Source organism: Pleurodeles waltl, chromosome 1_1 (assembly GCF_031143425.1).
Source record: "Pleurodeles waltl isolate 20211129_DDA chromosome 1_1, aPleWal1.hap1.20221129, whole genome shotgun sequence".
In the NCBI taxonomy this organism is placed as follows: domain Eukaryota; kingdom Metazoa; phylum Chordata; class Amphibia; order Caudata; family Salamandridae; genus Pleurodeles; species Pleurodeles waltl.
Genome location: NC_090436.1, coordinates 729,119,411 through 729,131,418, shown reverse-complemented (window position 1 = coordinate 729,131,418; position 12,008 = coordinate 729,119,411). Strand labels below are relative to the sequence as shown.

At 40.0% G+C, this 12,008-nt stretch overlaps 1 protein-coding gene across 1 annotated transcript in view; it reads right to left on the bottom strand.

The window, feature by feature from the left end:
- SPTLC1 (serine palmitoyltransferase long chain base subunit 1) overlaps nucleotides 1-12,008 on the bottom strand; it is a 324,879-nt gene that overhangs the window by 294,185 nt on the left and 18,686 nt on the right. The window contains exon 3 of the mRNA XM_069227382.1: nucleotides 2,262-2,356. Within this exon, the coding sequence (XP_069083483.1) occupies nucleotides 2,262-2,356 (95 nt within the window). The remainder of the gene's footprint in view (nucleotides 1-2,261; nucleotides 2,357-12,008) is intronic.

The following is a 12,008-nucleotide window of genomic DNA, read 5'->3' as shown; positions in this document are numbered from 1 at the left end:
AATCTGCAGGGTTAAACAAAAACAATGTGTTTCTAGCTCAAATGGTTCAAGTTATTAAAAATGGAGCAACATGAGGTGCCACACAGTGGAAGGCCCTTTTCAAAGTTACATTTCTGTTGCTATATGTGGGTGTTAAACTGGTTCTAATGTGGTGCAACAATGCCCAGACAATGTTAGCAAGTTTAAAAACGACAAAATAACAAAAGTAACACTATCACAAAATGTGCCACATAATTTGGCTTTTCTTAATGCATAATTTGGCTTTCCCCTGTAGCATAATTCAAGTAATCAATCAGGGTTCTTATAGAGCGTGGCTAATCACCCGTTCGGGTGTCCAGATTCTTGGGGGGTCTGCAGCTCAGTCAAAGCGCTGGATGGACAGTTCAGTCGAGGAGCCAGGTCTTGAGCTCCTTCTTGAATTGAGATAGAGAGGAAAAAATGCCTGAGATGAAGAGGACGAGATTTCCAGATATTAACGGCAAGGTCGGAGAAGAATATTCCTCCAGCTGTGGTCTTAGAATCCATGGGATGGTGGTCAAGGCAAGGGGAGTGCAACGAAGTTGTCTGGTGGATGTGTGGAAGGAGAGGCGGTTGTAAAAAGTATGCAGGGCGGATGGTGTGGAGAGCCTTGAAGACATGCGCAAGGAGCTTGAAGGTGATTCTTTTGTTGATCGGGAGCCAGAGTAGGTCACTTAGGTGCTCGGAGATGTGGCTGCGGCAAGGGATGTCCAGGATAAGTCTAGTAGCGGCATTTGAGATTCTTTGCATCTTCTTTTTGAGCTTCTGGGTGGTGCCAGCATACAGTGCACTATTGTAGTCGAGCCTGCTGTTGACGAGCACCTGGGTGACTGTTATTCGGGATTCAATGGGGATCGACTTGAAGATCTTTTGGAGCAGGCGGAGTGTGTGGAAGCAGGAAGACGAGATGTTGTTGATTTGGTGGTTCATGGGTGACCTTAGGTTATGTGCATGGTATGTCGTTGGGGGGGGGGGGGTGGGGGGTTCCCTGCACTGTGGGCCACCAGGAGGTGTCCCAGGTGGAGGTGCCCAAAATGAGGACTTCTGTCTTATGGAAGTTGAGCTTCAGGCAGCTATCTTTCATCTAGACGGTGACTGCCTTCATCCTGTTGTGAAAGTTGGTCTTCACGACTTGACTGAGGGAGAGGATTAGCCGAATGTCGTCAGAGTAGGAGACGATGTCTGCTAGCGGGGCCCATGTAGATGTTGAAGAGGGTGGGGCTCAGGGAGGAGCTTTGGGGTATGCCGCAGCTGATCGCTGTAGGTTCAGATGTGAATGGTGGGAGCCGGACTCCTTGGGTTCGGCCGGTGAGGAGGGAGAGGACCATTTCTGGGCTTTGCCGCAGATGACTGTGTGGTGGAGTCTTGCGCAGAGGGTGGGGTGGGAGACGGTGGTGAAGATGGCCGAGAGGTCCAGGAGGACAAGGGCTGTGGCTTCACCTTGGTCCTGGAGATTGCTATCCTCGCTGCAACAGACAACATCTGCAGTCTCTGTGCTGTGGTTGCTTCTTAAGCCTGATTGGGAGGGGTCCAGGATGTAGTTGATCTCAATGATTTTGGAGAGTTGGGCATTGATGGATTTCTCAATGACTTTGGCTAGAAAGGGGAGTAGAGAGATGAGCCTGAAGTTCTTGAGGTCCGTCGGGTCTGCAGAGGGTTTCTTCAGCAAGGGGTTCATCTCTGCGGGTTTCCGATCTTCAGGGAAGGTGGCGGCCGTGAAGAGCAGTTTATGGTGCGGCAGAGCTTGAAGGTGATGGTGTTGCCGGCTCGGTTCAAGATGTTGTAGAGGCAGGGGGCATAATGCCAGTGGCCGTGCTTATGAGTAAATTGGCCTATGCTTGAAATGCTACATAATGAAGATCACCAACATAAATATCAGAACTTAGGAAAAGATCAAGTGTGTATATCCTTGACAATTAGCCTGCCAAACCTCAAAATTAAAAACATGTGAAAATAAAGGTGATACCACAGAGATGGATTGGGTTCTACAGTTGAAAAATTGATAATACGATAATAATCAGACTATACAGACCCCCAAATGTTCACGTCTTACAATGAAGCCTGAAACATAGCGTTTGGTACTTAAACCTTCCTCTCTAATCCTCACAAGTAGCTTCAGTAGCTACAGGCCAAAAACTGGCAAAACATGCTTTAAAAAGGGCATTCCAAGCAGCTCTTACTTTAGTTTCAATTAGTATTGCTTCAAGCACTACAATTCATAACTATCCTTGAAATGCCCTTACCCTGAAACGATGTTATAGTTGAGTGCAGGGTGATCTTTCGGCACAGGAGGAACAAGAGGTTCTGGAAGCCATTCTTCTATTAACTCTTCTTTTTCCTAGACAGTAGGAAGTAAGATACATTTGGATAGCTTGAAAAAGAGGGAGCACATACAGGGAATTGTTTATAGTTGGAGTGGGTATAATACAGACAACACCATAAGAATGTCAATGCACCAGAAATGTTTAACTTCTTGAGTAATAGATTCTACCCAGTGATATGTTATATCCTTCAACCATAATTGTCTGATCACTGATCTGTTTACATAAGTACAGAATCATTTCATCAAAGGGAAGAAATAGTTTCTTACCTGTAACTATAGCCCTACATCGGTGGCACCGTTTATTGATTTGCATGCTTAAATAATTCCTAGACATCAGGCTGGAAGTCCAAAATATTCTAATGCAACAGTAAATAGTATTAAAAATCCCACTGGAAAAACAGTGGTGTTTCTTTAATAGCACATTCACTTCATTTGAAAATGCCCAAAATCCATCCAATTAGATAACTGTGCTGAGCACTCTACTCAGGCAGAATCAACTGTAGCTGAGATTCCATAGCATAGCGTGAAGGGAGAATTTATCAAATTTAGCATGAAAGAGAAGGTCATGTGAATCTTTGAAAGATACTAATGCTGGAAACCACTGCACAGTTAGGTAACATATTTCTTCTTCAGCGTCATACTTGAATCAGAGGTATTTACAATATCATATTGAAAGTAGTAATCACTGATGTATTTACAATATCATATAGAAAGTAGTAATCACTGATAACTTTGATGAAACGGTGTACAAAACTGCATGCCTCTGTGAAAACATTAGCTGCTATACTGAGGTCTAAGCAGTAATATTTAGTATGAGACTGTCCTTCAAGGGTGTTGTAAGGCTCATCAAGTGGCACATCAGCCTACTATTCATCTGTACACTGCACTGCTTGGGCGGAGCAGCAACTTTTCCCCTTTAAGATGTTTTGCCTTTACGTGGCAAAAGGTAATGCAGGGAGCCAGACACTGGGCTACACCTGGTTGGACAACATCTAGGGTATCTAAAGGAGACAAAGAGTTCATAGGAAATCCAAAGTCCGTGTACTTTCCATGTCTGAAGACAGCTTGGGAAAGAACGATCTGAGAATCACTAGTTCGTATAGATTAAAAAAAAAAAAAAAAAACTTAAACTGAGATTGTTTGCAGTGGCTCTCTTTGCAAGTTTAAGAACTGTTATTTTTTTTGCTTTATTATATGGAAACTTCAGACTCATGCTTGACCTTTTTGCCTCTGTTACCTGGAGAAGCACCATCTTCCAGGAGAGAAACTTAAATTTTAACCTGTGAATTAGCTCAAACAGAGGTGTCATGGAGCGCCTTCCGACTGGATTCGCCTCCCAGAGTGCTAGCAGAGGGTGTACTGATGGCACTTCCTAAAGAGGTCATGCATAAACTCTTTACATCATCTTTTGCAAGCACATCTGACCACCTCTTTGGCAGGGGAGGCAGTCCTGAGATGAGAGGGTACAATCTCTGCATTTGAATGGTAACTAGGCTGGCCATGAAGAAATAATTATTGTTTGTGCTACAGATGTTTGGTGATTTTAAAACCTGCATTATTATAAGTCAGTATAAGATCTGAATTCTCCTTATCTTGAAGCACTGAGATAAACTTTTATGGTGACCATCCAGAAAGACTTTTCAGAACTTGTTTAAGGTCCCAAGATCTAGGTTAATGGTTCTATTAATTATTTTTACTACACAAGAGAAAGAAAAAGATACATTTGGAGAGCTTTAAAAGGAGGGAGCACATATGCTTTTCTGATTAGCAGGAATAACTTTTAGAAGAAGTCCTGATCGTGCGGACTCATGGCCACCTACCTATTCAATTGCTCCATTAAAAACACTGAATATCAAGTTGCAATGTCTGAAGGTGAAGATATTGTTTCTTTGCTGGTGGGTGGCATGAAGGATCCTGCATCATCCTGCCATCCTTGAGTTACAGAACAGTGAAATTGTCATCAGAAATTCATATAAATGTGCTAGCATTGATTTTGTCTGAAGAGAAATATCTGGCACAAGGCTGTAGGCAACTAGGGGATTCCTCGTGTTATATACCCTGTGAGAGGACTAATATACACTCAGTAAACAAGTAATATTGGAGAAAGCTTGTAGATTGGCGTGAGCAAAGGCCCCTCAAGTGGGAAGTCTATCCGTTTCTTGTTAATAAGCACCCCAAAATAGCAGTTTTATACCTACTCCCAAAAATCTACAAAGATCTTTTTAATCCACCAGGGAGGCCTATTGTTTCTTCAACTGGCAGTTTTCAGAAACAAATCCTGGGACGTGAACTATTTTAAGACCTTTTACTGACACTCTACCCGCTTATGTCAGGAACAGTGGTAACTTCCAGATGACTTTTAATGGGATTACTTGGGAGGATGACTATTGGCTTATGGGCCTGGAAGTCAACAGCCTTTACACGTGTATACCCCATGATCTTGGTGGGAAGGCTTGTCGTCACTTTTTGAGAGCAAGATCCCAATCTTAACTACTACACACCAAAACGATCATTGATACAATTTGGTTCTGCATGAACAATCATTTCTTCATCTTTGATGGCACCCACTACCAGCAAATCCGGGACACTGCGATGGGTACCTGCTTCACCACAAGTTATGTATGTCTTTACATGGGTTAGTGGGAGAAGCAGGTTGTTACTAACATCCATCTTTATGATGACCATGTAGTGCTCTGGGCAGGTACATTGACAACATCTTCATCATTTGGAAAGGGTCTAAACAACTAGCCCTGGAAGTTGTGGGCGAATTGAATATGAATAAATTGAACCTTGGTTTCACCAGCAATATTCATAATAACAGTTTAGAATTCTTAGCTCTTAAAAACGGAGATAAAGAACTCTCTCATAGAGACCAAACTATTCAGAAAAGAGACCGCTGGAAACAGTGTTAGACGCTACTGGCAATCACCCCAAAAATCTAATCTGTAGCATTCCCTATGAAGAATTGATCAGGGCTTGGAGAAATGACAGTAGCGATTCAGCTTTAAAAAAAAAATAAAAAATAAAAAATGGTGGAAACGTTACTTGCATATGGATACAATTCTGAACTCTAAAGCAGTCAGTAAGGTGGGCAAATTGGAACAAAAGGCTTTGCTTGTTGTAAGAAATAAGATATCTAATGGAACTAAAGCACTAAGATTCATTACAGCAAATCAGGATGTTTTCCTCTTAGTATCAGGGGAATGTTACTGAAGCACATCATCTTTGAAGTTGCAATTCTATTTAGGCGATTCAATGGCCCTTATAGTCATTGGCACCTATTAGTATGCTTATCGTAGGTAAGTTGTTAATTTTTATGACCCCTTTTCAAACAGTTGCTGTTACAATGTTATAAATGTGCCTACTTGGGCATTGCTCATCGCAATATCAGAATTTATTGTTGTGTCATTTGATTTATATTTGATCAAAACAGCAAGTTTTTCTGTACAGTTATTTTACCTTTACACCAGTGTATTTTATCAGTTAAGGCTCTGTGTCATTATGATTATGCTGGGTTAACAGGCATTACTCACTGAGTAGGGTATCATTTAAAAATGATACTGTCTCTGAATAAACATTTTATTTCCACCGTGTATCCACACTGATTTAAGTAAATACATTCACACCCAAAAGTTTAATTTTGATGCTGCTGTGGAATTGCCCTGAGCACCTGTCACAACTATAATGTTTTGTTTCCTGTGACCGAGAACAAGCCCACTGGTACGTTACTTACTGTTAACACCATGCATACTGATAGCGGGGTGTCATGGACTTTGATTTATAATTTGTTTTACAAGCATGACATGTGGCCTGAATTGTGCTAGAAGAGAGAGATTATATATATATATATATATATATATATATAATATATACACACACACACACTTTTTTCCTATATGCTTAACTGTGGGGTGTTGAGGTTTGCAACAATCTTATGAATCTGTGGGCTCAGTATTGTGTGTTATAACCTTAGATGACGGGACTCAGATTTTGTATCCGCAATCCTTTGTATATGTCACTATTTCACAAAATGTTTAAATGTCCGTTTTCACTCATGGATGGAATCCTGTGATCTTAGCAGCTGGGGTTGTTGAAACACAGGGGCGAATTTCTGCAATAAATAAAATTACTGCATTATTTGAATCTGGAGTGTGCACGCTTTACTTCAATACATATGGAGAACCACAGATCTATAGGAAACCCTCTAAGTCTGGTGTTCAACCTGAACACAACTGTGTTGAGAAAGCCTAAATAGTGAACACCAATTGCAAAACAAATGCCCTACTAAGGACAGCTTTTTTATGATTCTTATCAAATCCCTGACACACTAAACCTACACTAAGAAATAAAATTGATATCCGTAGAGAAGTGAGTACTGTAAACAGTGTTATTCAATGAAGAGAGTTCTCTCTATCCCACACTGTTTGCAAATAGTGAAACTCTCATGAGAAATACATTAGAGTATTGAAAATAATCTACTATGAACAGTGTGTATTCTATGCAACAATTGTAAAAAAAAAAAAAAAAAAAAAAAAAAAGAATTCTAGATCATATATATATATATATATATATATATATATATATATATTATTTTTTAGCAAATATATTATCGGAAGGGGCTAAAGATCATACTACCTGCACCCTTCATACTGTGGTGACAACTTTACAGGTAACCCTTCTTCTGAAGCAGAACAAGCATGTGTACACAGGTTAGTACCTGGTGCACACACTCATTCATGTTAAATATAAATTACCATGCTGACGTGATTCTAATAATTCAAGGCTGCTTACAAAAGTTAGCATCTACTATATAGAATCTTTCTCCTGTTGGAAACTTTTTCTGCAGAACCAAAATGTTTTGTGGAGCATAATCAACATAGGTCAACTGCCACTCTCATCCAGTTACTCATGAATGCAAACATTTATAATGTGTTCAGTACCACAACACAGCTATGGTGCATTAGGAGGAGATAAATATATAATTTGTTTTTTTTAAACACACTTACACCCATTAGCTACATTCAAGCTGCACAAAGTTGTGTAGATTTAATACTGTAGTTACTTGCCACTGTAAAAGAAACACACTTGCTGGATAATGTCATCAGTGATATCATCAGAGGTCATTTGAGAAACCAGTGATGTCAAAAGCGAGGTCATAAGCAGTGCATGGAGGAGATACAAGTTAAAGTTAGCCCAGCTAAATAGAACTGCTCAACTTCAGTGTTTTTGTAGTTCAAAATGTTAACGTTGTCATTGAGAAATACAATTAAATATAATGTTACTTTACCCTTTGTGTTTTTTCAGTGAATTTCTAGGACTTATTTTTTAAATGAAACTATTTTGCGAGTGTATGTGTGATAGAATGCCTGTATAATATATTTTGGTTGACAGTTTGCAAAACTCTTTGTAAAGTGTGCGAGTATTAAACAGATAAATATCTAATAGAAGTTATTTATTTGCTTGGTTATTGTAACTCTGATAACAAGAGATGTCACCAGCAATTGTTTTTTTTTCCATGCGTCAATGCTCTCGCAAGAGGATTGCAAGAAGCTCGTAGGAAACTCACAAGACTGCAAACATTTACGTGTTATTGCCATCTATTGTACATGGTTCTTTATTATACATTTGCATTAACTAGAAGCGGAGAACATAATAGTGTTGTGAATTAAAGGTGGTTGGATTTTTCTTTATATTATTTTAAAAAGTGATGGCTCTCACAAGATGCTTGCAGGAGCTAGACACAATCCTCTGCGTGGGCTCCGAGGGGGCTGTACTTCCTGTTTGACTTTTGCGAACGTAGTGATATTTGTGTTTTGACCACTGACTCTGTGTCACACCACTTCTCACTTGGCTTAGCTGTCCACTGTCACATTAGTGGTAACCAGTTACAGACGCCATTTCGTAGTCAGCTTAGCCTTAGCTTCACGGCCTCGTTAAAAGTCCGTACAAAACATGTTATGTAACGGGTTTTCTATTCTACGTATCTTCTTGTTCTTTTCTCACCAAAGGGCTAGGACAAAACGTGGAGGAGTCAGTCAGCAAGATAAGGATGTATGGTACAGCAGGGAATGGCTTGGGAGAGACACCTTGAGAAACTGGCCAGTTCCAACTTGTTTCTTTCAACCCTGACCTAAAATAGTGTGCATTTGTTTAATACTTCTTGCGGAGCGGGAGTTTTGTTTCCCCCCAGAAATCTCCTTCCTCATTTAAGATATATAAAAGATCCAGGTCGACAGTGGGAGAATCAGAGACCTCAATCAGGATTAAGACATTGAATGCCTGATATATTTCCCGTGAAGGTAGGTCTCTCTTTCTTGTTGAGGTCGAACCAGAGTCAACGACTTGCTGGCTGGAGAAAGATGAAGCACCAGACAGGCCCTACGGTGATGCGATTTTACTAATTATTTGCTTTGCATTATATATATATATATATATATATATATATATATATACATACACACACACACACACACACACACAGGGAGTGCAGAATTATTAGGCAAGTTGTATTTTTGAGGATTAATTTTATTATTTAACAACAACCATGTTCTCAATGAACCCAAAAAACTAATTAATATCAAAGCTGAATATTTTTGGAAGTAGTTTTTAGTTTGTTTTTAGTTTTAGCTATGTTAGGGGGATATCTGTGTGTGCAGGTGACTATTACTGTGCATAATTATTAGGCAACTTAACAAAAAACAAATATATACCCATTTCAATTATTTATTATTACCAGTGAAACCAATATAACATCTCAACATTCACAAATATACATTTCTGACATTCAAAAACAAAACAAAAACAAATCAGTGACCAATATAGCCACCTTTCTTTGCAAGGACACTCAAAAGCCTGCCATCCATGGATTCTGTCAGTGTTTTGATCTGTTCACCATCAACATTGCGTGCAGCAGCAACCACAGCCTCCCAGACACTGTTCAGAGAGGTGTACTGTTTTCCCTCCTTGTAAATCTCACATTTGATGATGGACCACAGGTTCTCAATGGGGTTCAGATCAGGTGAACAAGGAGGCCATGTCATTAGATTTCCTTCTTTTATACCCTTTCTTGCCAGCCACGCTGTGGAGTACTTGGACGCGTGTGATGGAGCATTGTCCTGCATGAAAATCATGTTTTTCTTGAAGGATGCAGACTTCTTCCTGTACCACTGCTTGAAGAAGGTGTCTTCCAGGAACTGGCAGTAGGACTGGGAGTTGAGCTTGACTCCATCCTCAACCCGAAAAGGCCCCACAAGCTCATCTTTGATGATACCAGCCCAAACCAGTACTCCACCTCCACCTTGCTGGCGTCTGAGTCGGACTGGAGCTCTCTGCCCTTTACCAATCCAGCCACGGGCCCATCCATCTGGCCCAACAAGACTCACTCTCATTTCATCAGTACATAAAACCTTAGAAAAATCAGTCTTGAGATATTTCTTGGCCCAGTCTTGACGTTTCAGCTTGTGTGTCTTGTTCAGTGGTGGTCGTCTTTCAGCCTTTCTTACCTTGGCCATGTCTCTGAGTATTGCACACCTTGTGCTTTTGGGCACTCCAGTGATGTTGCAGCTCTGAAATATGGCCAAACTGGTGCCAAGTGGCATCGTGGCAGCTGCACGCTTGACTTTTCTCAGTTCATGGGCAGTTATTTTGCGCCTTGGTTTTTCCACACGCTTCTTGCGACCCTGTTGACTATTTTGAATGAAACGCTTGATTGTTCGATGATCACGCTTCAGAAGCTTTGCAATTTTAAGAGTGCTGCATCCCTCTGCAAGATATCTCACTATTTTTGACTTTTCTGAGCCTGTCAAGTCCTTCTTTTGACCCATTTTGCCAAAGGAAAGGAAGTTGCCTAATAATTATGCACACCTGATATAGGGTGTTGATGTCATTAGACCACACCCCTTCTCATTACAGAGATGCACATCACCTAATATGCTTAATTGGTAGTAGGCTTTCGAGCCTATACAGCTTGGAGTAAGACAACATGCATAAAGAGGATGATGTGGTCAAAATACTAATTTGCCTAATAATTCTGCACTCCCTGTATATATATATCTTTGCTTTTTATAGATTTAAGATTATTTGTACATGTTCTTACTTCATTGTTGCACATTTTAAAAGGTACACTTTCGGTTATACTGACCTTCCTTCACAAGCCTTGCAAAAATATATAATAAAATGTCTTATTTAGACTAAGAAGTGCATTCCAGAGAATCTTTTCAACTCCTCTCAGTGTGTGTATTTTGGCTCGGTCAGCAGTAAAGCAAAACAGCGACCCGCTCATAAGACCGTATATGCTCTACTCACAACTCTTACGAAGCCAATGGGTGTAATAGTACACTCTGACAAACACCATCTCCAGTAATACTCCTTCATAGAGTAGCAAGTGTGCCTACTACAGTGTATTCAAAGATTACATACTTCTTTCTACTGCTCATGATCCTGCAAGAGGGTACTTATTTGGAAAATAGGATTTAACCATCTACCCACAGTACTTATCTCTTGCACACTTCGTATCAAAAACAACCATAATATGTATTCCTACTAATGGAGTGTATGCAGAACTCATCTACCCCTTTTACTATTCACAATACTACAAGAGTCTCGCAAGATCGTCAGAATTAGTCAAAGAAATATGCATTTATTTTTATCACATTAGTTATCCCTTAGAAGCCTCTACTCTAAATCTATGGGACAGCAGGCTCCCTTATAAAGCTTTTTTACTTAATTTCGACAACACCTCAAATTTTTCACAGTAAAAAGTAAGTTGTAACATTTCTACAACCAGCCTATCGGCGTGCTATTTCTCGCGAGACTTAAAAGAACATAAAGGGCTCACAGGTAAAAAGGTCTCTCAACCAATCACAAGCCTCCATTTCTAAATATGTGGGAGGCTCGCAAGACTCTTGTAAGACCAACTGTTCAAATATATAAATTTTTTTGACCCTTATTTTCTCAAACACTACGGATTTTACACCAAATCACCCCCCCAAAAAAAAAAAATCCGAGGACCAAGATCTAGCTTCCTGCCAAATTTGCTATCCCGTTCAGCTGTTTTTGCAGTAGCTGTGTATAAAAGAAGTCTACAGAAAATGTATAGGAATTTTATTTTGGGAACCCTTTTTTCTCAGCTCCCCCTTAAGGGATGACCCTGAAAAACTTTCCAGGGTGGAGCTGAGGTGGATGAACTTTTTTTTTGGGGGGGGGGGGGGGGGGGGCGGGAGGGGATTGAAAGAGAAAGAGCGCGCTCACATTTTAAACATACAAAACCATAGAAATTCGCCCGTTAGAGCTATCTCAAGTAACTATAACTCGTGCCCTAAGGTAACTACAACTTGCGCCCCCACCATGCACAGTTTTTTCAACATAAATGTTACTGCAAGGATTACACTGTATTATCAATGATGTTATCAAGGATGTCATGAGTGCCATAATTTGTGGAATAATTAGCAATGCATGTTACTTAAGATAACTACAACAAGTGATTTTCTATGGTTTGTATGTTTAAAATGTGAGCTTAGCTATAACGTCCCTCTAACCTTTGTTTGTTAAGGAAATTTTTATGTTTTTTTTTATTTAATTCTATTTCGTAACTGTACCAGCCCTGTAACCTTTTGTTTTTTTTTTCCCCCCAGAGAGTTTATATGGTTTAAAGGGTTAATGTAAAGTA